General features: G+C 40.0%; 1 protein-coding gene across 4 annotated transcripts in view; it reads left to right on the top strand.

Annotated features, from left to right (window-relative positions):
• Positions 1-25,459, top strand: part of MBP (myelin basic protein) — a 121,465-nt gene that overhangs the window by 50,086 nt on the left and 45,920 nt on the right. For all 4 annotated transcript variants that reach the window (XM_064443131.1, XM_064443132.1, XM_064443129.1 and 1 more), the window contains exon 3: positions 8,613-8,703. In XM_064443131.1, the coding sequence (XP_064299201.1) occupies positions 8,613-8,703 (91 nt within the window). The remainder of the gene's footprint in view (positions 1-8,612; positions 8,704-25,459) is intronic.

The following is a 25,459-nucleotide window of genomic DNA, read 5'->3' as shown; positions in this document are numbered from 1 at the left end:
AGTGAGCAGGGACATCTTCAACTAGGTTTTTAATTTCTAATAGCTTTGCATCATTCTTTGGCCTGATACTTTTACAGTGAATATTTCTGAGATGCTCTGCAACAACTTTCATTTTATAATCTATTCCACTGAAAATAATGGGAGGAAGATAATAACATTTGATTCAACTGAGTATTTTTCACAGTGAGGACAGTCAACCGTTGGAATAATGTCTCTAGGGCAGTGGTTGACTCCGCCACATTGGACACTTCTAACACTCAGCTGGACAGGGTGCTGGGCCATCTTGTCTAGACTGTGCTCTTCCTAGAAAGGTTGGACTAGATGATCCCTGAGGTCCCTTCCAACCTGGGATTCTGTGATTTGAGTTTTACTCTTTTAAGACACTCTGAGTATCATCTTGTTCCTGGGGCACTGCAGGCATCCCTTTGTGTGAAGAAGCAGATTTGGATGTCACTTCCAGGCATGATTTACACCCCCGCACCCACCCAAGCGGCAGGCAGACGCAGTGCCATAGAGTCAGCGTGGTTGGTGGCAGCCTGGGAGATGGCTGTACTCTCTCCCCTGAGTATCGCGACATCAGGTAACTTCTACACTGAAGTGTGGTTTGTAATGATGGAAGTCTCCCAAACCTACTGCTTTGTGGCCAGCCATATTCTAGGTTGCCCAGAGGGAAATGTTGGAAGAGCTCTCTCAGTGCCTTTGCTTCCTTTGCTGTTCAGTGCTGCTTTGTGGAAGTGCACACACGCAGCTGTGCAGTCTAGCACCCTGCAGAAATCCTTGTGGCATTGCTTTGAGGCAAGTTTGTAGTGCTGCTGAGTGTTGTGCTGTGCCATTGCGTTGTGCTCCCCATAGAGAGCTGCCACCTCTTTCCTCTCTTCTCCCTTCCTGTGGTTAAAAGGGGCAAATCAACAGGTTTACTGCCGCAAGCAGTCCTTTATAGACCACTAAGGAGGATTCAAGGCTGAGGATCTCGGTGGCAAGCATTCTGCTTTTTATTCATTGCAGGTTGGAGTCTTTCAGTTTGTAATTTGGTAAGTTCAATGTACAAGGTTGAAAGGCAATTTTTGCCTGGAAGAAAGCCTGAAATATTTGTAATTCTCTCTCCCTGACTCGTGCACTGTTATTTTGCACTTTTTTAACAGCCATAGTTTTGTTGGTTTTTTTTCCTCTTAACTATTAACTATTGTGTGTCATCTGTAACTAGTTGCTAGTTTTTGCACCTCTGTTGTACTTTTAGCATACATGGAGTATTCAGATACTTAGATGGCTTTTTTTTTCTTTCTGGTGTATCAGATTTCTGTATGAATTATTTTCAGATTTTATTGAAATGCAAGAATATAGAAATGGTTTAATTAGCAGAGGAAACAGGATTGCTTTTGTACACTTTTTAATTATTACCCTTCAGAAAGGCCTCAGGTGGTGACATTTGAAAATTACTAGTCTGCTGGGGTTAGGCACTGCTCTTGGTCAATGTATTTATAAAGCCCTTAAGGAGATAGGCTGAGAGTTGAGGCTGCAGCATCAATGTTGTGTTTATGACTTAAACCACTTCCTTTTCTTGAAAAAATAGAGAGTGAAATATTTGTACTTGTTCAGCACATGGCCAAAATGAGTGCTCAAAGGAAAGGAAATTAGTGAATACTCAGTCTAGATAGGCTAAAGTGGACTGTGAAAGCATCAGTATTGATAGCTGTCGCTCTTCATATTATTCTGGAAATCTGCTTAAAAACCTTTTCCAAAAAAAGAACTGCTGTTGTGCTTGATGTCCAAAGTGCCTATTTTTGGTTTTGTTCAGCAAGTGTTGTTACAGTTCCTCTTTGACTCATTAGGTCAAGAGCTGCATCCACCAGCGTGCCTGCCAGATGCTGTTTGCAGTGGCACTATAGGAGAGACTGCCTGGGTTCAAAGCAAGCAGCACCTGTGCTTTAATAATGTTAGTATTGGGTCAAGTTTTCTGGAGGCTGTCGAAACTCAGTGTGTTCCCAGGAGTGGTTTTGATCCTCTATTGATTTTCACAGTTGTGTATTGTGTGTGCCGCTGTGCTGCTTGTACAGCTGATGTGGTGGGGATTGCCCTGCTCTGTAAGACCAGGATGGGATTCGTAGAGTAAACAGCAAGTCATAGTCCTGTCCGTGCTTGTCTGAGTTTTATGTGATTCATGTTCAGGTTTCCTGTGTACATTTTCAGGATTAATGCACACAGGGTGAAAGACATGTCACAGGATTCTTGCTTCAGATTGAAAATATTGAGCTGGAGCATATTTTTGTGTCTTGTCTTCACTTGTTTTGCAAATTCCTTGCTGTTCCACGAGAAGTCCTGATTCTGGCAGTGTCTTAGAGTACCTGCAGAGTAACAGGTCACTCATAGCTTTTCCTCTCCCTCTACCCCTATATATAGGGTACATGAGTTTAGGTTTGTTTGGGTTTTTTATTTCACAGTATTCATGGAAAAACCTTGATTACTGCACAAGGTTGTCTGTCCTGTTTTTTGTTTTGTTTCCCAAATGAAGTCTGTCATTTTAGCACCTTGCTCCCAAATGCAATTAGTCTGTGTCAGTGGTATGGGCACAGTAATGTAATCACTTGTTTTCTCCCTATTGCATGCTTCAACATCCCTCCTCAGCACTGGGAGACTATCTTACAGACTAATAAAAGCTGCCTAGTAGCACACTGTGGATCCATTAGTTGTCTTTATCTGTTGCATTCTCAGCTGAAGAGATTTTAGCTCAGTTATAAAATATGAGAACCCCAGTGTGGTCAGGAACCTTTTCTCAAAATGAAACAGAATTGCTATAAAGGCAAGATATCCTGTGCATTAACCTAATTTGTAAGAACTTCTTCACAAACAAAAGTAGTTTTTAAATGCCTTTCATAAATAGAGGGAAGCACATAGCAAAATGGCGTTGAACTGGTAATGGGGGATGTAACAAATTTTTGAGTTGGAATTCAGTGTTTTCTGCTGCAAGCCCTCAGTATCTTAGGGTTTTAAAATAGACTGAACATATTTCTTCAAAGACCTGGATAATATGTTTGAGGGATCTTAAACCTTTTTCAAACAGTCTTTGTCTGCCTTGGTGGTTAGTGATGGGATCCTTTTGGTGAAACTTCTTTTGAAATTCTCCATTGGTGACATTAGCAGCAGTAGCACAATACTGGTGAAGCTGAGAAGAACAGAAAACGGTCCCTGGAAAACTCTAGCCCTCTCTCCTTCTATCACTGTCAATTTTTTTCATTCTGTTACCTTATATCTCAAATAAGATTTGGATACATGCACAGGAACATGAGAATAATTACTCTATATAAAGTTACTGAGTAGAGGATATTTTGAGCGTTGCATTTTTAGAAACTAAATGTAAGAATCTGTAGGGAATTAAACTGAGAATATAAGGTATACCAGAAAACTGGAGATAATGATTGTGATTAGCTTGCTTTTAAACCAGCTATTTTATTTATCTGAAAATTAATAGGAAAATTTGAATCCTTTCTGTGACTGGTGGGGCCTAAAGAAGGAACTGATGTAGCTGTTGCTGGAACACTTCGAAGGGCTTGAAGCTGTAGAGATACCATGAGCCTAGCCTCTGTCTGGCGTAAGCCTGTTCTGAATGATGGCAGTAGTCTTGCTCGGGGGAGTATGAATTAGCTGGTGTGGCATTGTTGAAATCCACCATTCGCGTTCTGTGCAAGAAGCCTGGTGCTTGCTAGTATGTGTATGAGTTTGTATTAATGGGAAGGGGGCTTCACAGTTAAGAAATCATGGGTGAGATCAGGAAGATGTTTGAACATGCTCGTTAGCGCAGGCCCAGGAGATTTCTGCCCACCTGAAGAGGGTCAACTGCCATTCCGTGAGCTCTTGCTGCTAATAAGCGTTGTCCACAGCACCTGTTCGGTTGTGTTAAGCGGTGCCTGTAAAATTCCTCACAATGGACAGGAGCTAAAAACTTTGAGACTGGAAGTATCTGAGAAGAAAATAACAAGGAACTTCTCTGTTGTTTATCGTAATTTTGTGTATCTAGTGTAGAGGAGGAATCAAATGTTTTACCATGCCCCCAGTTCTGCCGGGTCTCGTGGAGTTCAGTGCGGGACAGGAATCAATGAATGAGAGAAGGAACTGGAGAAATGGCTGTGCTGCCAAAGCAGCAGTCTGTGTACTCATGGTCTGTGGTGTCTCGCTGCATTTAGAACTTGATGTCAGTGAGCTACTTTTCTGAAAATAAAGGAAATTTTACTCTGTTCTTATTTGTCTCTGTTGGGATGGAGCTAAACATATAGTAGCTAAGTGCATAATAAGAAAACAGAATAGATTCTAAATGGCAGGAATGAGAGCACAGACAAAACCAATCTCTGCATCGGATTGAATTTCTTTAATTCTCTTTGAGGCGTAACACTAATGCTTCTTGAATAAGTGTTTGGCTTCTGATGAGAAGTTTCAGCTTTTCTGTGTGTCTTTCCTTTGCAAAATGAAGTAATTGAGTAACAGCTTTATGGTTAAAGGAAAACAAACAAGCCCATCCTAACTAGGATGCAAAACTGTCAAGGTAGTTAAGAAGCTGGCTTAAATACTCCAGAGTACAACTTTACATTTCCAAGTCCTATGTTGTTGTGAGGAATTAGCTGCTTCAGTAAATGGGATACACTTCACTGCATTTATTAGCCTGGTCTGTTACTGTAGTGCCTGCAGAACACAGGTCATGGTAACTCAGCATTTCTTAGCATTTCTTAGTATTTCCCATTTAGGTAAGGATAATCTAAACAGGCACTGATAGCAGCAAAATACAAATAGCTTTGCTTCTTGTAGTAATGGGTGTATATATAGCCAAAACATTATTTTTGATATTGCTCTTTGTTGCAAATATTTTGATAGCTGCCTGTTATTTGTATATTTACCTATCAAAATTTTAAAATGTTGTGTAATATGGAGACTGTGGTGTTCACTAGGTGGATAATGGGAAAACAGGTGAACTGAGTTACAAGGCATTGGTGAGCAGCTGCAATGGGAAGCTGGGCCAAAAATGTCTTGTAAAACTGTGGCAGATTATAATGCAATTTCTAATTTTTATCAGGGCTGAGTCAAGAGCAGCTATATATGTACATGTTCACATATATACAGTTGCAGTATATATGTACATCTTATTTTGTATCTGATTTATACAATGATAGAAGTATTTCTAGTCTGTGACCAGCTGTTGTGATGCAGTAGATGCTGGCTTGCTGCTTAGGTGTTTTATGATATTTTTGGAATATGAGTGGCCCAATTCACATAAGGAATGCAACTCCAGTGTGCTTCAGTAGTGATCTTGGTGCTCTGTGGTTTCTTTCCTGATGTCAGAACACCTGCAGAATGGGGCATGTCCTCCTCGCTTTTTTCTGTAGTACAGGTTGGCAACCTTAGTTCAGAGAATGGTCTAACCACACTGAGAATGCCCATCTCATCACAAGAAACTTGACTTGAGTTCCAGTTTAATGCTAATATTTGTGGTGGTCGAGATGTTTTTTGGGGGAGAGCTAATGAGTTTTTGTGAATTCAGGCATATATAATATTTACTTCATGCTAGAATCAGGTGTAAGCTATAATTCTCGGGAACAGACACTGTAAAATAAACCTATTTTGCACATTACTTCTGAAATTGCATTGAGTGCTCAACCTGTAAGTAAGAGCTAGATAGAATGACATTTACTATTTTATATGTAAGGGGTCTTTATTTTATAACCGACCATAGGCACTTTATAAGTGTAGGTAAAGAATCCCTCTTGGTACAGGCAATGTAAGGGAATGTGTTTTCACTTTTTCTGTTAATTAATAGAGAGACTTAAAAATTTTTAGGACACTAGAACAAAGAATTAAACAACTGGCTGAATCTTATGTTATAAACCAGCATTTTAAAAAACAACTTGTTTTACAGTATCTGGATCATCAATTGTTCTTCTGCAGTGACTTTTCTTCTGTTGTTTTTGGTATTACGAATATCAGATGTGCCAGTAATAATGTGTCATGTAATTTTTTTACTGCAAATAATAAAACGAAAGAAATATTTTTTTAAATTTACATTTTGTGTAAGAAGCCATGCCAAGTAGACTTACACCTAACTATGCACTGCCATGTTTTAGACTGATATATCACTCAACTTTCCTGTCAACATCTTGGAGCTGACGTCTGTCAACACCAACATTGGCTCATCCAGGGAGCAGACAGCACAGCTGCTGTTTACTTGTCTCCAGTGATTTAACTTGAAGCAAAATATTTCAGGGCTCAGTCTTTCTAATTTCCCTGAGACTGCCAAAACCATGTTTTAAAAGTAAGCGATGTTCACATCTCCCTAGTAAGGACTTGGAGTGACAACTTGTTTCATAGACACGGCTGAGTATCTGTTGGATAGCATTTTGTCGCCACTGGTCTTGATCTCTTGCAGAAGGTTTCAGACTCTTTCAGTCATTTCCCAAGAGAAACAAGAGCATGGGGAACAGCAATCCCTCTCCTCCTGCACCACCAGCTTTACCATACACTAAATATGATTGAATACATTTGAAAATGGAGCTAACAAGCACTGTCCTTAACTTAAAGCAATAGGGCTGATGAGGAGTTCGATTGTTCTCTTCATCTGGGAAAGCCCTGAACTTGGTTTGATCATCTAACTGTATGAATTTTGTCTCAACCACGACGGCACAATTTTTAGTGGCTTTTTGCTTTGGGATTGGCTCACTCTGCTGTAGCAGATGTCCTCTTCTGCTTTTTTCAGAGTTGAAGGCTGTTTTCCATCTCTTTCTACAAAAAAAAAAATAAAAATAGTTGCTGCTTACTAAACAACTGAACAACTAAAATAGGATGGATAACCCAACTCTAATATGCAGCTTACTGAATCAGTGGCCTCTATGTGCAAGTGGTTCTGTAAACCAGCACAGATGCTGTGGACCTTGGCGTGCGTCCTTTGTGTGGGTGGACAGCACTATTGCATTGCAAAATGGGTGGCTCCACAACTTACAAATGATCTCCATGGAGAAAGAGCTCAAGTGTTTGTGCTGATCACAAAGTTGTTTACCCAAAGCAAGTTGTCTTCTAATATAGCCACTGCTGGTTTCTGACTGGGTCCCTCCATCTTCCCAAGGGATGCTAGTTAACCCAAACTGAGGTGAGCATCCGCTAAAACTGTCTGTCTCCTCAGCTTTGAGATACATAGCTGATGGGTTTTCTACATGGGATGCTCAGGTTGGTGCCTTGAGGGAGTGCATAATCCTTTCTCTTCTGCAGGTGTTTCTTCCTCTGAAGCATATTTTCTCCTTTCTTAACTGTTCTCTCTGCTTTCTGTAATTCTTGTCCGCTGCTGTGTGACCTAGTAGGCTCCCTAGGTCAGTTGGTCTGTCCTTCCTCCCCCCCCACCTTCCTAGGTTGGTTGGTCTGTCCTTTTTTTTTTTTTTTTTTTTCCCCTCCTCTGACAAAGCTTGCTGTCTTGCTTCAGAGTCTCTTCGGTTTATGTGCCCTAAGTTTATACTCCTGTACTTTATAGGGAGGTTGACAGACTTGGTCTACCTGTCATCTTGTATCTTCTGTGTGTTTATTAATAAGGGGAAGTAAAAGACCACTTAGAGTTCGGAAGTGTGCTACATTTCTGAAGGGAGAACTGGTAATTTTCATGGACTGATTATGTAGCAGCATTTTCAAAACATAAATCAGAATTTATAAATTTCTCCAAAACACCACAGAAGGTCTTCTGAATGAGCATGTACTTAAATAGAGCAATATCTGCCCTTTAAAAAGCATATGCATGCTACATTTCTTTTTTCCTTCCTCAACTGTTAGTCAACTCTTTTCAGTAATATTTAATATTGCATGAATCATGTCATATCTGTTGCTGTAGTTTGTCTGCATTGCTGCAAGTATGCATGTAAATTTCTCTTGAGTACCAAAGTAAAACATTTTGAAAACATGAGTTATTTTTTTCTTTAGTAGTAATATAAATGTCTAAAACTCAGTGTTGCACAGGCTATGTTTTTTCAGTCTTTTCTAGCTAGGGATTGAAATGCTTTGACTTCTGGCAGTTTAAGTGCTGAAGCCATTGACTTACTTCTGGGTCCAGTCTAACACCAGGTAGCTAATTGGCAGATCTGTTTCAGAAATAGATAAGTGCTTTAAGCAGTAAGTACATAAGGTGGTTAAAGACTGGAAGATGGCTGCTCCTAAGCAACAGTAGCTCACTTACCTTTGCTCTGTACGGAGGAATGTTTGTGCGCTGTCTTCTAATCTCTTGGTTCACTAAGTCATCAGTGGAAGATTTCACTAGACAGAAAGTGAAATAGGGGGAAATGCGGAAACTTACAAGTCTGTCACGATTTTTAAATGTCCCTCTTAGATTTCTTCTCTAGTCCTCCATTTTATGTCCTCTAGTCAGATTAAAACAGACTAAAAAAAACCCAAACCATCTGTGTTTTTTGAGAGTTTTTCCCTCAGTATTTTGCAAAACCACATATATATATATAAGTAATAAAGATACCAAAACACTCTGTGTTAATGCCTCTGTATCCATTAAGAATGTAATGTGTGCATAATTAAGAAGTTTGAAGAATGTTTATGCTTGATAACTATAAAAGATGACCTAATCTGAAGAAATGTTTGTTTTACAGAATACTGAAACCAAGGTGGAGGAAGTAGCTAAAGAGAGTCCGAAAGCACCCAGGCTAACACAGCAGTCTTCAGAGGATAATGAAGTATTTGGTGAGTTACTCAAGACAACTGGAAAATGTTATTTGATCTGTTAGTTCAGGAAAGGGAATTCCACAAAGTCCTTGTGATCTGCTTAACGTTGGTGTATGGCATATGGGTGCGGGCCATACAGTTCCACAAAGACCTGGAAAGGTGGAGGAAAGGACCAAGAAGAAGACAAAGAGAAATCAAAGGTGTAAAATAAATCATCTCTGAAGAAAGGTTTGCAGTTGGTTACCACAGAGAAGAAAGATTGAATGCAAGCCTTCAACAAAACTAAAAATGGATGCAGTAAGACCAAAACTAACCTTTTCTCTGTCCATGATGGATAGGACAAGCAGTGAATTCTTTAAATTGCAGAACAAAAGATTTGATTAAATATTGGGAAGGGGAATCCTAAAATAAAAACTAAATAATTGGGTTGTATCATCTGGAGAGCATGGAGATTTATCATTGTGGGCCTTTAAAAACAGGTTAGACAAGTAACTGTCTAAACTGATGTAATGGAGTTCATCTTGTGGCAGAATGAGAGGCTAGATGACCTCTGAGGATACTTGGAGGCTGAGATTTTAGATGAGCTTCTCATTTTTTTGTGAATTCTCCCCGTCCCTTCCCCTGTAAGTTTTGCTGGTAGTTTTATTATTTGATCTGAAAGCAGTATCTGGCCTTTTCTGCATTAAGATTCAGAAAAGAACCTTATTATTCCAACTTTATGTTGATTTTATGCTAGTAGAACTCCAATTAAAAAAGCAGTAGTCTAAGGGAGGAGAGGCAAGGGCAAGGCTGAAAGTTTATCAGTTGATGTAGTATTTAGCTCCATTATGTTTTGGAGTGGAAACTCAAAATGTGCAAAATTCATGTGGATTTTATTAAGGCTGACTAGCTTGAAAACTTTTGGATGAGCCAACTGTTTATGAATACAGTAAGGAATTTTTTCTTTCAAGGTGCAAAAGGAATGGAGCATGAATAATTAATTATCTCTTACTATATATGGAAACGATGCTTATGGACATTTAAACTGGGTTTGTTTAAAATCAGATTTCCTCTGTGAGATAATGTCGTGTGATTGTCACAAGGGCCTTAATTCCTGGTATGAATGTTTTGAACACTGATCATATGATGCCAGCATCTGAAGAATCCACAAGTGGGCTTAAGTGGATGTAAGAACTAGGTTTCAACTTCATTAATTCAGTGGTGAGGCTATTACCTCATTTCCTCGACATCTGTTTCACCAGTTATGTGCAGTAGATCCAGTGCTTCTGGTTGTAGAGCCCCACGGCACTGTGTAATGTGCATCTCAAGCTGTGTCCTTTCTCAGTTTGGATCTCTCAGGTTTTCCTTCTGTGAGAAGGATGGAGACAGCAATGGAAACAGACATCTATCTGCAAAATCTCAGCCTTCCAACTTTTATCTATTCTGATCACTGGCCCCTGGTACCAGTGAAGTAAATCAGTAGTCAGACAAGCCTAAGTGGTCCATATGGGGACTATGGACTTCAAAAAATGGAAATTAAAAACCAGAAGTAGGCTTACTCACCATCCAGTGATCCATACCCTCACTACACATTCTTTTACTAATTAAAGAAGGTTGAAATGCAGTGTACTACATGTGCTTTAAGGCTAATGATTTACTAAGAAATTGCTAAGTATTTCCATGTTCCAAATCTGAACTGAACTGCTTATCTAAGATAAGTGAATGATCAACCTTTGATAACTTTGCACAACATGGAAAATTTCTGTCCAACTCCAACACCAGTCAGACTATAGCATTTCATATCAACCCTTTTACCACTTTACAAATGAAAGTCTCGTTTGTTTTGGGTTGGTTTTTTTTTTTTTTTCAAGATTAGATCAAAATGGCAAAAAAAGAGGAAATACAGCACAAATGGTGCCTGTAATCTTTTTCACCCTGGTCAAGTGAGGAATTCAAAATGGACTGAATGTGCAACTGAAAGCACTTTAGTGTGAGACGCCCTGAGAGTAGGAGGAAATTTTGGCAGATACAAGTTTTATGTCTCTGAGAATGATGCTACTGTGTGTACCTCCCTTTTTCTGCAGTCTAGGCAATTTCTTCAGATGTTTGCATCTATCTCATAGGGTTTAAATGATAAGCTTGAAACAGTTGTCCCTAGTAGAGTTATTTGTTTTCCCGTGGCTTAAATGATCAGATTACAGACCCTGCTCAATTATTCTCCCTCTGGCTTGATCTCTTTTGAGCTGTCCCTAATTTCTTTCTTCTTTCTTCCCAGTGATGCTAATTATAACGAGCCTCAAGTACGCACCAGGAGTTGGTTAATTTATAGCTTCAGCTTTGACTAGAATTTCTCTTCTGAAGAATTTTAAATAGCCTCCAGTGTCTCTGAGCAGGTGCAGTACAGCCTTCCCTTTTCACATAGATTGCTGTCTTCTGTGCCTTATTTATTTATTGTTCGCAAAGATCCCTTTTCCCAGCTTTTTCTGCACAATGCCACCCCCTACAGAAAGGTTAGCACAGGCAGCAGAGAAGTCAGTTCCTGCCTGGCGCAGCCACTGAGCCCCCCTCAGAAAGAGGGGCAGTGCTCCTTGACTTCTCCCCTGCCCTTTCCGCCTGGGTGCGTGGGTGTGCAGTGCAGCAGGCGCTCAGAGGAGTCGGGTCCCTGGATGGGGACTGGCTGTCCCTCTTTGCTGAGCCACCTGGTGGCAGCAACTGCCAGTCCCTGGTGGCCAACAGTGCCGGGACTGCCTGGCCAAAGGGTCCTTAGCAAAGGAGGCAGAAACCTCTTGCTTTGCTCTTGTCTCCCACCTCTCCAAGGTTAGTATTGTCTTGGACCAGGTGACAGTAAGATTTATCAGGAGCAGGGAACCTCCTGTGCTGTGGATAGCATGGAATAGATGCAGTTACTAGAGACTGTTACACAGAAGATATCCGAGGGAGCTGTGCTGTTTGAATACAGCAACATCTCTTTTGAAAATACTTGCTTCCAGAGTAAATGTGGTTTCTGCAGTCCCTATCATCTGGGTACACTTTCTGAGGCAAGCACAGTGCTATTGAATGAAAATGCTGTGGTGATAAAGAACCAAGTGTGGGTATCTCTTCCAAGTCTGCCAGACCCAATAGCACTCCCTTTAAATACAAGTAAAGATTGATCCACTGCTGTGGAGGACCACTTGTGAGTGAACACGGATGTCTTAATTTTTTTCTTCCTCTTCATATGATTTGAATTTGGGAATTGCCACTCTGGAGTTTTTGGGGGTTGGGTTTTTTTTTTGCATTTCTCTTCAATATTTTTATACTGGGGTATGGCTGAAACGTCCTTAGCAATGGAGCCGCGTTGTACCAGCCGCTTTATGAAACAAACAAGTCAGGTATGTTCTGTGCCTGAGAGGTCATTCTCAGACGATGAACTTACACAAGAGGATAGAGTGGAGAAATGGAGTAGAAGGGTAAGGATATGGGATAGAAGAAATCTAGTCTGTACAGTAATGGTATTTGTAACTATGAAATTCTGAATTAACAAGAGTTAGTTTTGTTTGTCCTTTGAAAGGATTTTCTTGTGACACCCAACAGAGTTCTGTTGTCTGATATATACTGAATATGCATCTGTGATGTGGAACTAGAATGTCTTGCTTGCTACAAACTTCTGTTGAACTTGCACGTAGTCAACATGGTCTCTACTGCAAGCAGCATGTAGTCAGAAAAGGATCGTGAATGATGTCTCAGTCCAAGTGAGAGAAGAAAATTGCTGAGTGGAGTGCTGTGCATTTAAAGAAATAGATTAGGAGGTAACTGCTGACCTTACTTCCAGAGATAATTTTCAAAAGTTGATTAGATCCGTTGCTACTCTGCAGCTGTGGGGCAAAAGCCAGGGGCCAAACTGCCTGGCATCCTGGCTGGGAGGGCTGAGCCTTCCTTTGGCACAGTCCCATATTGCGTTAACTTGGAGAAGGGCAAATGCAGATTTTTATTACTTTATTTCTACTACTTTTATAAAACTTTTATAAAACTACTTTATAAAACTCTTTTTCCAGTTCTTTATGCTAGGGCAGAACTAGCATAAAGTTACAAGCAAGGAAAAATTCTCCATGGGGGATCTGTGATATGTTGACAGCATATTCCCCTTTCTGATAGCAATGAAAAGTCTAAGTGTACTATCTTTCTCAAACGGGAAGGTTTCATTTCTATCTAGTATATCAGTTCTAAAATTGTATCTGTGGAAGTGGCCATGGTTCTTCATGGCTTAGTGCTTTCCAGTGATCCGTGCTGTGTGGCTGGAGTTGTACTTGTGGGGTGTTGGGTGGTGTTGTTGGGGTTTGGGGGCAGCGGGGTTGTGTTTTGTTTTTATACAGAAGGCAAAATGAACTCTTGCTGCCTTCCTTCCCCCCCACCCCCTGGTCAGAATTGTAGAGCTTTTTTTTTTCTTTTCATTTAAGCTGGAGCATTGCTCTGTTCCAGGCATGGTAAAGTGACGCTGGACACAGCACCACTGTCATTCTGCCGTTTCTAATTGCAGTGCTGAGTACATCCTGAGATATCTTTTGTATGCAGAGCTTCAGGATATAGCTAGAATCCGTACATTCAGCACAATTCCACAGCGACCCTGACTGACCCTGATTCATTGCTTATGCTGACGCCTGCTGCTGTGTCCTACGCAGAATGTCCTGTGGATATTTGTATAACCCTACGCAGGTTGAACTTCTGTCTCCACAAGATCTCCACCTGTAACAGTTTGACAGATGTAGTCATAGTCACCACTGGCTTCCTCTAACATGGTAGGACAAGGGTGGCTGCAGGTGCTGCAGTCCCACCATGTCCCCATGTAGGAATTTTTGGATGATGGGTATTGGGTACCAGTTTTTTTGGGTGTTTTTTTTTTTTAATTTTGTTTTGTGGGTTGGTTGGGGTTTTTTTTCAGTTGGGGATTTAATGATGGTATATAAAGCCCATTCTCCCAAAAATAATAGGCAGTGTTGACCTCCTACAAATTAACTACTGCTTGTACAAAATATACTTACAAGGTGGGAATATAATATATGATTGTGTGCTACGTCTGTATGGATTTCACTCTTCTTGCATCCATTTTTGCTTTTTAAGTTCTCATTTAAAAAAGGGAGGGGGCAGAATGCAAAAGGAGGAGCTGGAAGGCGTTTAGCAGCTCCTGGCTGCACAATGCCTTTATCAGGGAGTGATTTGGTCATGTCAGGAGCATGCTAAAAGCTGAGGGTTATTGTAGTTCAGTGACCTTCTTACTGGGAAGCTTCTCTCTTTGTAAACACAATCAATCGTGGGACACGAGCTATGACTTTAATGCAAAATAATGCAAGCTTACACACAAAAATCAATCTGGAGGGACAGCAAATTGTCCTAAAATAGACGTTATTACCACAGTGCAGTTATTCTCTCTTACATGAGAGGTAAATGGGGGAATTTAGTCTCCTGTAGTTTTTCATTATAAGCTAAGTGATGATTCTGTTGTTCCAGCTGTCCGCGTATTTCCGCATTCCTTCACCATCTCTTTCCTTTTCCCAGTTTCTTGCAGGACTTGGCCTGTCTGCTTCTATCCAGAGACCACTAGTTTATCCAGACAGCAAGTCTGGGTTAAGTTTAGGAGATGGAAAGAATAGATTTACATTTTAACAAAAAATGCTTGGCACTTTTTGTGCAGTTGTTGGATCTCAGAAGTAGGGCTGCAACTCTGTTCTTGCAAGATCTTATGTGTCATAAAACATTTTTTGCAAACCATGTGTAGGGAACCTTGCCCAGTTTACATATGGATAAGAGAAGCTGAAGACTAGAGAACTGCTGTGGTTGAAAGAGACCCACAGGATTTCAGAGGCAGCAGTTGGCCAACTGGTGGGATTTTTTGTTATTTTAGGGTTTGAAGCTTTTTCTAAAGTATAGGTAATTTGCATTCTGATGCTAATTCCGTGGTTGGTTTGGTTAAGGCTCATTTTTATGGATTTTCTTTTTTTAACAATAGCATTCAAACATTTTTTTCTGGCACCTGCCTGAGGCTTTAAACAATAACAGCAGCTCTTAGACATCTCACTAGTTAATATGCCATTATAATTAATGTACTGCTCTTCGTCTAAACTTTTAAGATTGCTTTTAACATGGCACTGATGTTTACCACAAGATTAGTGCACAAGCGCTTAAGGACATTTTAACAAGTCTGATCTGGTATGATTTTTCTTTTTTTCTCATCTGTACCACATGCAAGCTATGTGCATAACGGGAGTTTGGGTTCTTCTCCCCCTTTCACAGGGACTGGAGTTGTTACTAGATTCGTTAGTGTAGGCAGGGACCTAAGCTAGTGATGCCTGCTGTATTTTTAGCAGTGCAGGGCTGGTGGTCTGTGCTGCTGTAATTAATCAGCACAATAACAGTATAATAAATGATTTATTATTTTAAAGCTTGCTACACAGTGTACAGGACCTGCTGAATTTTTTTCGCCTTGTTTATTCAGTAAGAGTGAGTCTGTATGTGAGATGGGGAGAAGCACAATAGGCATTTACCATCCTATTGTTATCCAGAGCACACATTGTAGCTGATTGTAAAAGTGAGGATGGCTAAGGGTGGTCTACTGTCACATGTTACTCGGTGGTGTTATAAGGCCTTTGGCTAATTAGCTAGCCATGAAAACAAGTTACTCCTTTCCCAGTGTATTTTGTCATCTTTGTCCTGTTAGCAGGCTGCAGCCCGAGGGAGTATTCTGGTTGCACAGAAGAAACAGTGTCCTTAGTGTTCTCTGTCACTGATCCTTATGTACCATCTTTGGTTAAGGCACGATTTTATCTGTAGAAAGTGCTTCTGAAAGATCGTTATTTTGGGGAAAGTAGCTGGGATGTTGCTGTTTGTCCCATTTCCAGTTTTGCTGAGGCTGAATAAACGCTTAGTTTTGGATGGAGTGAAATAAGAAGCAGAATGCTCCTCCGTGGGCCAAGTGCTCTTCTGTTGTGTTAGCTGAAACAGATGTTGTCACTAAAGTTTAATTATAATGTGACTTACTTTTTAATGCAATGGCTAGAAGAGAACCAGAATGAGTTTATGTACAAGTTATTAGGAGAATATGGAAACACAGCTGAGGTTGATAATCCTCTTGTGTCTTAAAAAAAACCAAAGTATGAAAGCCACCAACTTTGGCTTTCTGCATAATAAGAATTATGGAATTTCATCCCTAACACCTGATTTGAGCCAAAATAATGTCCTGTTGCAAGAATTGTATTTTATTAAAAAAAAAAATAAATCCACCTGATTCTTCTTAAGCTTTCAGTGGTCAGTTATCCTGGTTAAAAAGAGGCACTTTGCTGATGGTCTAGCCCCCATAATTACCTCTGATTGTGTGACCAGGCTCTGTTAGGCTGCCCATAGCACACATCATCAGAGAGAGATGCTAACCCAGATTTTTTTTGTATCTGAATGCAGAAGACAGAAACCAGGAGGGGAAAGGGATACAGAGGTAAAAATTTTGGCCTTACACAAACAGTAGGTCAGTGTCAAGCTGGTGCTTCCCATCCAGTGTGCTGTCGATTGGGTGAAATTTCAATTCCTTTTAACTCCTTGTCAGGATCAGATGGGCTTGAGAAATTCTGGCTTGGATTCCTTAGAGGTACTTCCCACTGACACACCCATTTAAGCCTCGTTCATTAGCAATATTTCAATTAGCTCTATTGACTTAGGCAAAACTATGAAGACAGTGAGTTAAGCTTAAAAATAAAAAATCCACCAACCTGCCCCTTCCAGCATTAAAGGGGTGGGCTGGAGTATGAAGAGCCGTGGATTTTCTCATGTTCAAGTTGTTGCCTGAAGAGTGTGGAAGGGTGGTGAGAGAGGCATTGTAGCTGCATCTTCTTGTCCAGCAGCACCCCTTCTGCAAAAGTACCAGACTTGGTATGTGACGGGTGTAGCTCTGGAAGGGAAAGCCAAGCAGCAGTAAGCAGCTGGGAAAGGATTATGGAAGTAGAGAATGACAGCATATTGTAAACACCCCACGCAAGCTGTTCACAAGCAGGTGTGGTGAACCTGAAAAGATATTTTTATTTCTATGCTGAGTTTATCTAAATTATGCTTCCACCTAATGTATACCACTTGCAACCGTGTCTACAAGACTGATAATGAATCTAATGGTAGTGAAGAGTGAAAGCAAGAAGGGACGCAGAGCTTTGGAATGAATGAAAACTTGCAGGACTTGGCATCTGTCGTCTTCCCCTTGGCACTCCCACTTCTGTACCCTGGAGCTCTGTGAAAACTCCAGGGGTCCAGTACCATGTCAGGCAGCACATCCAACCCATACTTGAAGCTATGGCCTTCTGTTATGTGTTTGTTTGAGAAGGCCAACTGTGGTTTGGCATAACTCCTTCAAATACACAGCTTGGCAGCAATTGTGCAATAGTCCAGTTTTATGGGCATGACAGTGTCCCTTTAAGTGCTGACAAGGAGGCACAGAGCAGAAATTCACATCTGAGGTATCTATTTTTGATGAGGAAAATAGAAGTGAAAAGGACTAGTATTTACTGGTGTGCACACACTGGTACTTGTACAGAAACATCCTGGTGGTGACAAGACTGCAGTCGCTTACAAGCCTTGCGAGGAGCAGAGAACAGCCATGATAATGCTGTTCTTTATTTTCAGTGCTGTTCAGAGTAGGCTCCCTCCTTAGAGCCTTCCCTATGCTTCCCTTCCCCATTGCCAATGAAAAGCTTGGCTTTCTCTAGGCCTTTTAATATTCCCACTTAATTAGAAGGAACCATTTTTCTACTGGATACAAAGTATCTCCATCAAAACAGGAACTTTAAATTAGTCTGAGTGTGGTGTTTTTGGTTTTTTTTTTTAGTAGCTGTCATCCATTGTAGATTTTTTTTCCCCTTTTTGAGCCTTCTTGCTGTAGCTTTTTAAGATTTCTGCTTCATGTGATATTAACTATGGAAAACTAACAGCATCCCTGGTAGTGCTGACAAGAAGGATGGCAGCAGAAATCAGTATTTTAAAGACTAAACTCAGTTGCTTAAACACATGTATAGACGCTGTTGCAAAAATGCTTCTAAATCTCTATCTCAGGTGACTTAAATAGAAACTGTCTACTCATAACAGAAATTCACAAGAGTTCTCATTTCTGTTCTGAAAGATCTGTAGTAGGATTTTGTTTTTAACCTTTGCTTGTGGAAAAGTGATTGAATATGCTCTTGAAATAAAAACAATAGTTTTTGGACACCGAACTAAGCCACTATGCAGTGTTACCACAAATAGACTGAATTCAGTGGAGACAAAATGAAAATATTGATGCTTCTAAAATAGCTACTTAACATTTGACAAACTGTTTCTTCCCTGAAATAAATAGGCTTCCCTGAATGTTTATCTGGATGTGATGACTCTCTTTGCTTTGATGTATCTATGCAGGACCTCCTGCTTTTTCAGCACAGTAACTCGGCTGATTTCAACAGAGCCATGAGGTGGGTATGCCTGAGCTCCTACCAAGGAAGATGCTGATCTTGTGTCTGTGGGACGTGAAGTCCTTGGCTCAGCTAGCAGGCTTGAGGAAGCCGTCTCTTGCACCAGACGTTGTGCACGCCGCTGAGGCAGCTTCAGGCAGAAAGACATTTCCATTTTTGTGTCTGTAGACGCCTAACAACCCGAAGTCAAATGGGAGAAGTGGAGGATTTTATTCTTGAACTGCCGACGGGCTAAGTTTTAAATGCAGTTCTGGTGTTCATTGTTGCGAGTAGACTGAATTTTTTGCAAAGCATTTTTGGGTGGGATTAGTTCTAGACATGATAACATTTTTGCCTCCTTCTACTTCACCTATTCATCGGGTCTAAAATGTTCCTGTATTTCATTTTTGTAAGGTAAGGTTATGATAGGAGCAAAATTTTGCAACATTAGTAGCATTATTCTGTTACATTTTACTTTCTTTTAGGCTGTCCTTTGTGTGTCATGTTCAATCTCATATATAAACTGGCCATCCTTAAAATGTCCACCAGACCCTCTTGTTTGATCTCCAGATCTTATGGCTATGGTATCATACTCCTCCTGCATTTGTCAATACCGGAAATCAATTACAAAATGGGATGAAATGGAAAACCTAAGATACGTGGATACCAGTTACACAGCAAGCCTAATTTCAGTCTGAATCCCCTACTGAGCATTAGATATTGTTGTGGTTCAACCCCAGCTGGCAACTAAGCACCACACAGCTGCTCGCTCACTCCCCCGCCCCCTGGTGGGATGGCAGAGAGAATCAGGAGAGTAAAAGTGAGGAAACTCCTGGGTTGAGATAAAGACAGTCTAACAGGTAAAGCACAAGCCACACATGGAAGCAAAGCAAAGCAAGGAATTCATTCACTCCTTCCCATGGGCAGGCAGGTGTTCAGTCACCTCCAGGAAAGCAGGGCTCCATCACACGTAATGGTTATTTGGGAAGACAAACGCCATCACTCTGAACGTCCCCCCCTTCCTTCTTCTTCCCCCAGCTTTATATGCTGAGCATGATGTCATATGGTATGGAATGTCCCTTTGGTCAGTTGGGGTCAGCTGTCCCAGCTGTGTCCCCTCCCAGCTTCTTGTGCCCCCCCCACCTTACTTGCTCATGAGGTGGGGTGAAAAGCAGGAAAAAAAGGCCTTGGCTCTGTGTAAGCCCTGCTTAGCAGTAACTAAAACATCCCTGTGTTATCAGCACTGTTTCCAGCACAAATCCAAAATACACCCCATACGAGCATGTAGAAAATTTAACTCTATCCCAGCCAAAATCTGCATATTCTCCACCCCTAGCCCTGCTTTCCTGGAGATGACTGAACACCTGCCTGAAAGTTTACTTATTTCAGTTTATTTGCAAAAATTTCTTGAAATCATCCTACTGCTCTGTTTCAAAACATAATTCCAATATGAAGATCTGAAAGCAAATTTGTTTCAAGGTCCATGCTGAAATAAAACCCTCAACCAAAAACTATCAAGAACCCTGAAAAAACGGAAATATTCCCTCTTCCTTTTTCCAGCAAATCACTCTGCCCTTGCTTTGAGGGATCAGTGGCTGGCCAGCATCATTGTGAACTGTACAGCCTACAAAGGGACAGTGATAAATGAAACTAAACAGAGGAACTTTCCTAGATTTCAGCAGAATTAGGAATATGCTTTAACACTTTGAAATATGATCCAGACTTTGACATAAATATTTTGGTGGATCTGGGTTTAAAGTGAAAATCAGAAGTGACAAATCCTGGATTTGTCCGGCAGTGAGGTGTTACCTCTGTTTCCGTATGTCAGCAGCAATAAATCTGGCTTCTATTTCAAAGTCAGAGCTCACCTGATTGTAATAATTTGTGTTCAGCAGCTTGTTTTCAGGATGTGGATTGGAGTCATCAGTGGGATTGAACCTAATTAACAGGATTTCTGAAAGTGAGAAGTCCAGGAGGCGAGATGTTTAAATGCATGCATGCTTGGGATTTTATTTTTCCGTTTTAACTGCTCTGTTTTCATGCTGCACATTATTTTTTTTTTTCCCCCTCTGTTACTCAAGTATCATAATCCAAGCGCAGGCTCATTTCTAGCATTATTTCAGTTATTATTAATACTGCAGAAGCACCTAGTTGAGGACTAGGACCTCGCAAAGCCTGTTGATCTGTAAGCGTAACGGGAAGGTGGTTGGAAAGTTGCTCTGCACCCCTTACGGCCAATCCCTCTTCCTCAGAGTACTTCCTCTGCCAGGCAAACTACTCTCACATGGAGGAGTTTGTTGCTCTCTAACTGCAGTGCAAGAATCAAATTACTCTAGTTTTTGCAGATGAACTGCAGTTTCAGAATGAAGCCTGATCTACTTCAGAAAGCTCGGTAGCAGAGTCGCAACAGCACAATTACTCTATTGCGATGTGCGCTCCATTAGCACCCTCTCTACACGCTGTTTCTATTCTGGGCAGAGTTACAGCTATGATGTTACACCTGCACTGATGTAGTTCTGCTAGTGACCTCTCCCTGAAGGCAAACATTTAAGTTATTTCTCTCTCCAGCCCTTCTCAACAACAATCTTTTTATATTGATTTGTAATTTTTCTTTCAATTCTAAATAATGATAGGCATGAAAAATGTCTTTCTACTTTGTTAAATTTTCCCCACCCGCTTTTTTTTAACGTATGTGCTGAATTACAAATGTCTCCTGCAGTGAAAATAACAGGCCTTTTCTAATGTATTATTAGTTCCCTTGTAAAAAGGACCCTTTTTAGCACTACCTAAAGTTAAGATACCTATTATGAGATTTCTGTCTGAATGTTCTTGCAAGTTTTTTTTTTAAGATTCCAATGAAAAGAAAATAAGAAAAAGAAAGCGTGCAGAGCTGCCCCCTCAAGAAAACAGAAGTGAATGTCTCGAAACCAGCATGTTACTCAAAATCGCACGCTGCTTTGGCTAGTCATGGTGACTCCCGACCTCTTTGTCATAAATCACTACTGACACACACAAATATCTGACTTTTCTAGTCAGCTCCCCGTGTTTTTCAGAGTATCATAATCATGTTCTTTATCAGGAAAGAAGTGTGGGAAAAGGCTGAATATAAGCTAGTTGGCCATAGGGAGCTATTTGAAGTTAGAGCATTTTCTCCACCTTTTATACTAGTCTGCTTAGGTTGACATAGTTGTGATGCAGCACTGCAACATAAAGATCTATATTTTAAAGGTCAAATTCATAACTCAAATATTCTGATTTAAATAAAATATAACCCCTTTAATTTAACTGATTTCATTGAGGAAGTATAGAAATATTTGACCCTTATGATAGTTTTATTTAGGTGTTTTATTTGCTTTTTTAATTGGATAATAAAAAGGGGTTTAATTTGGAGGTTCTCAGTCAGAATGTTGGAAAGGTATAATATTTTTTTGACCTACAGTGTTAAAAGAAAATATGTGTGCAAAATAATGACATTTTCATCTGAGTGAAATATCCTAACATTTCTTCGTTGTAGAACTTGTAACAAGGTCACATCTTTCTGAAAATGGCAGTTCATTTGCATGAAGTGTAGGTGTTTAGAATCCTTCAGACCTCCTTAAAATGTTGTGGTTACAGTAGTGCATTTATTTTAAGGATATTATTTATACATAAAAATGAGGAATCATGCTAGTAAGCTGTGTTTTTCACAGAAGGGGGAAAAAAAGTAGAACCTGGATTAGGGGGAGGAATTTGATAAGGTGTGTTTATGTCCTTTCGTGCACTGTAGATGCATCCATTTAATTCTTGGTGGGGTCTAGGCAGGCTTGTGTGTTTAATTCAGAGAACAGTAATGTGCACACAGTGGAGATGCATAGGCAATTTTCTTGACTCCCTCAAGCGTAAGCTCTAAAGTGCATCAGTATTCTGTAGATTTTAGCCTGTAGTACTGATGTGAGTTCTTGAGTATATGCTACTTGTGCTAAAGTGGCATGAATCAGAGGTGGCTTGTTTGGGTTTCATATTAATATACATATGGGTAAGAGGCTGGGCATTTCATTTTTGAGATTACTGGTGAACAACTTCATGTTTTCAACAAAACAATTCAAGAATCATTAAAGCGAGCGCATCACAAGATTATCTTAGTGACTTGAACAGATTATTGTAAAACAAATTTTAAGAGGTCAGAAATAAAAACATACATATTCTTAGGAGATGGTAGGAGAGGACAGCACGGATTAACCTTGTTCTTTGCTAATTGCATGATCTTTGTGTGCAGCTTTTTAGTCTAGTGGGTGGGTTTTGAGTGTAGGGGTTTTCCTTGTGTTTTGGAGTGGTTTGGGGTTTTTTTGTCTTGTATGTTAGTATCTGCTTGTACTAAGAGCCTTGGATCAAATGCACTTACAGGTTTCTGCCTGTGGCTTTGGGGAGAGACAGATGGATCTGGGATTAGAATCACATCTGTATCTATTTTCTCATTCTTAAAACTGCTTCACCATTCAACAGGAAAACTCTAAGCTTGAAATCCTTAGGTAAAGGTTTACTTGTGTGCTTATACCTTCTAAATTAGCCCAGTGGTCAGCAAATTCAACTGTCATCGGAAAATGCAGAAGAGAAATTCCAGGTCTATGAAAATCCTTCACTTAAAATGTCCTGCTAGCAGTTCTACCTCAGCCTTTATATGTGGTAGGCAACATATCTCAGATGATCTCAACTCTCAGGGGAACATAAGAATAGAGGCATTCTCTGCGTTCATGAGTGGTTAGAATAACACTGTGCTTAGTGATCAAATGAACAATCCCTTTGAGCTTTCGAGATAGTACCCCCTCTCACAGGGCATCGGAAAGCATTTCTTTAACAATTATGCAACAACAAAGCACAATAGGATCACTGATTGCCATGATTTCTTTTGGAGGAGATAAGTCAGAGTTTGTATATTACCTTGTTGTTAGGATCTCAAATTAAACCACTTCAGCAGTCAAGGAATGGAACATAATCTGTTGCCGAATCCCTGATATTAGTGGAATAAGTTGCTGCATAAATAAGTGTTCAAGATTTTTTTGCCTATTAACCCATAGATTTTTGCAAAGATATCACCTGCCTGGTGCTTGGGTTTTTTGTTTGTTTGTTTTTAATCCTTTTTCTGGCCTGCCTGCTTAGCATTAATAAGTTTAAAAATCCTCTTGGTGTAAACTGAACCTGTACTGCCGACTGTGCTTTTCATATGCTCTGGGTTGCTTCTCAAACCTCCTGTTCTTTCTGTTTACTGTGACTTACTCCTGGTGTGTCACTACGCTATTTTACTGCTGTTCTCTGCTTTTCCTTGCCACCAGTCTTTTCCCTGTGCTTTTCGTCCCACGTACTGATCCATTTCTTTCTGTCAGACCTTCTTTAGCTGTGTTTGCATCCTTCTGTCTGCCTGGTTCCTTCCTTTTCTTCATTGCTCTCTCCCTGTCTTCATGGTCTTACTTTACTGCCAGGGGTCAAATGTACCTCCTCTGCTTCCTAGCAGCTATTCTACCCACAAATACCCAAAGTTCTCCCCCTGGCAAGCTTCTTGATTATTAACCTGGATGTTACTACAACCATACTATACAGTATTAGCCAGCCTTTCTCTCTTCTTCCATCCTTGAAAATTAGAAAAAGGGGGGAAAAATCTCTATGTTAAGGGTAAATTTTGAAGTTATTCAGATATTTTTTTTTTTTTTAAGATAAATGCCTTTTCTTATCTGTAATAAGATGACAGGATATATGCTGCATGTGAGATGCTGCAAGCCACGTGCTAATGAATATTCCAGGCTTGCATAGATGAATACTGGTGAGATGACCTCGGTTAATAGCACTGCTCGGGGCTGTTGTGGCCAGTCTGCTGTAATAACAAGTTCTAGTCAAGACATGAGACATCTTCCACAACAGGATGTCCTTGAAAAAGAAAGTTTCTCTGAAAAGTTTCTTCTAACAAATTATACTCATTTCTGATAAAAGTCCTTAGTGAGTCTGTAAGCAGATTTTGAGCCTAAGGTACACAGAGACAGAATCAATAGAAGTGTTTTATCTTTCCAAATAACATACTAAATTATAAATACAACTCTAGGTAAATTCTATTACAAGTTGGTCACACTGTCCAGAGCGTAAAATACGATCATCACTGAATGGTTCATTTGTCTTACAAATAATAGAAAACTAAGTCTCGGCTGAAATTGGAATCTGACCTACTGTCTCTAATCTGCTTACTAGATGGAGGGGGGGAGTTAGTTGTAGTTGCTTAGATAGCAGCAATTTCTAAGTAAAATTATGCCAGTGGGGGAAAAAAAATACTTCTGCTTTTAAAAATGCCACTGAAGTATTTGCATCCTGACATACATTTCATAAACTACAAATCCCTGTACATTGCAATGCACAGATCTTAACTTACTGTGATTGAGCTACTGCAGTTGCTACTAATAATATGAACTAAATTATTTTGGGTTTATGGTTATTAACAGATTTTTTTGTTTAAATGGTTTTAGCAAACACATGGCATCCCTGAAAAGCTGAAGCTTTAAGAAAGCAGTACTGGCTTGCCATCAGTCTCCTAAGCAATGTACAATGGTTGAACGCATGTATTTGAAAGGCAAAGGAACTAGCTAACCTGAGAACTTTTAAAAATGTTAAGTAAATCAGTTCAGTTTTGCAATTCTTTTCTTTGAATGTGAAAACTAATGTCAAGATTATCTTCTATTGTATATGTGTGTACACAAACATATTTGTATGACATACAAGTGTTGCACAGTTAGACAGCAGTAGAATAAACGCAAAAGTGTGTGTGTATATATATATTCTGTGTTGTTTCGGATGTTCATGCTACCTAATCTTTTCATTCCAGATGAAGAACAACAGAAGTGGAAGGTTGTAAATTGCATTCATTTAAAATTAAGATCAGGTGCTTACATTTTTGCTGACACAGTGCCCAGGCCCCATTAAAAAAAAATCTCAGGGGGAAAAAAAAGCCTGGTATAATCTTAAGCAAAATTGCTAGTTCTCAGCCACTGAAATGGGCCTCAACTTAATCTTGACATTCCTTGTGTTAAACATGTACTGGCTTCCCCCCTCTTCTCTCCCTGCTAATTAGATTGATGCTGCCAGCTTACCATCTTCAGACCAAGAAACATATTTTACTTTTGTATTTATACTATTTATCTATACTGCAGGTTTGTCTGTACTTTTATGAAAGGGAATAAATTTCCATCTTAGCCCTAGATTTCAGATATGACCTATTATTGGTCATTATATGACAATTATATGACCTATTATTATATTCCTGTGTTGTTTTACTTAGACTTCAATCTTAATTTTAAGCAAAGTTTTATTAAAGCGGAGAGTCCTGCAGTGTAAGTTTAGTAGGGTTT

Source organism: Phalacrocorax carbo, chromosome 2, assembly GCF_963921805.1.
Source record: "Phalacrocorax carbo chromosome 2, bPhaCar2.1, whole genome shotgun sequence".
Lineage (NCBI taxonomy): Eukaryota > Metazoa > Chordata > Aves > Suliformes > Phalacrocoracidae > Phalacrocorax > Phalacrocorax carbo.
This window is presented reverse-complemented; position numbering and strand designations above follow the sequence as displayed.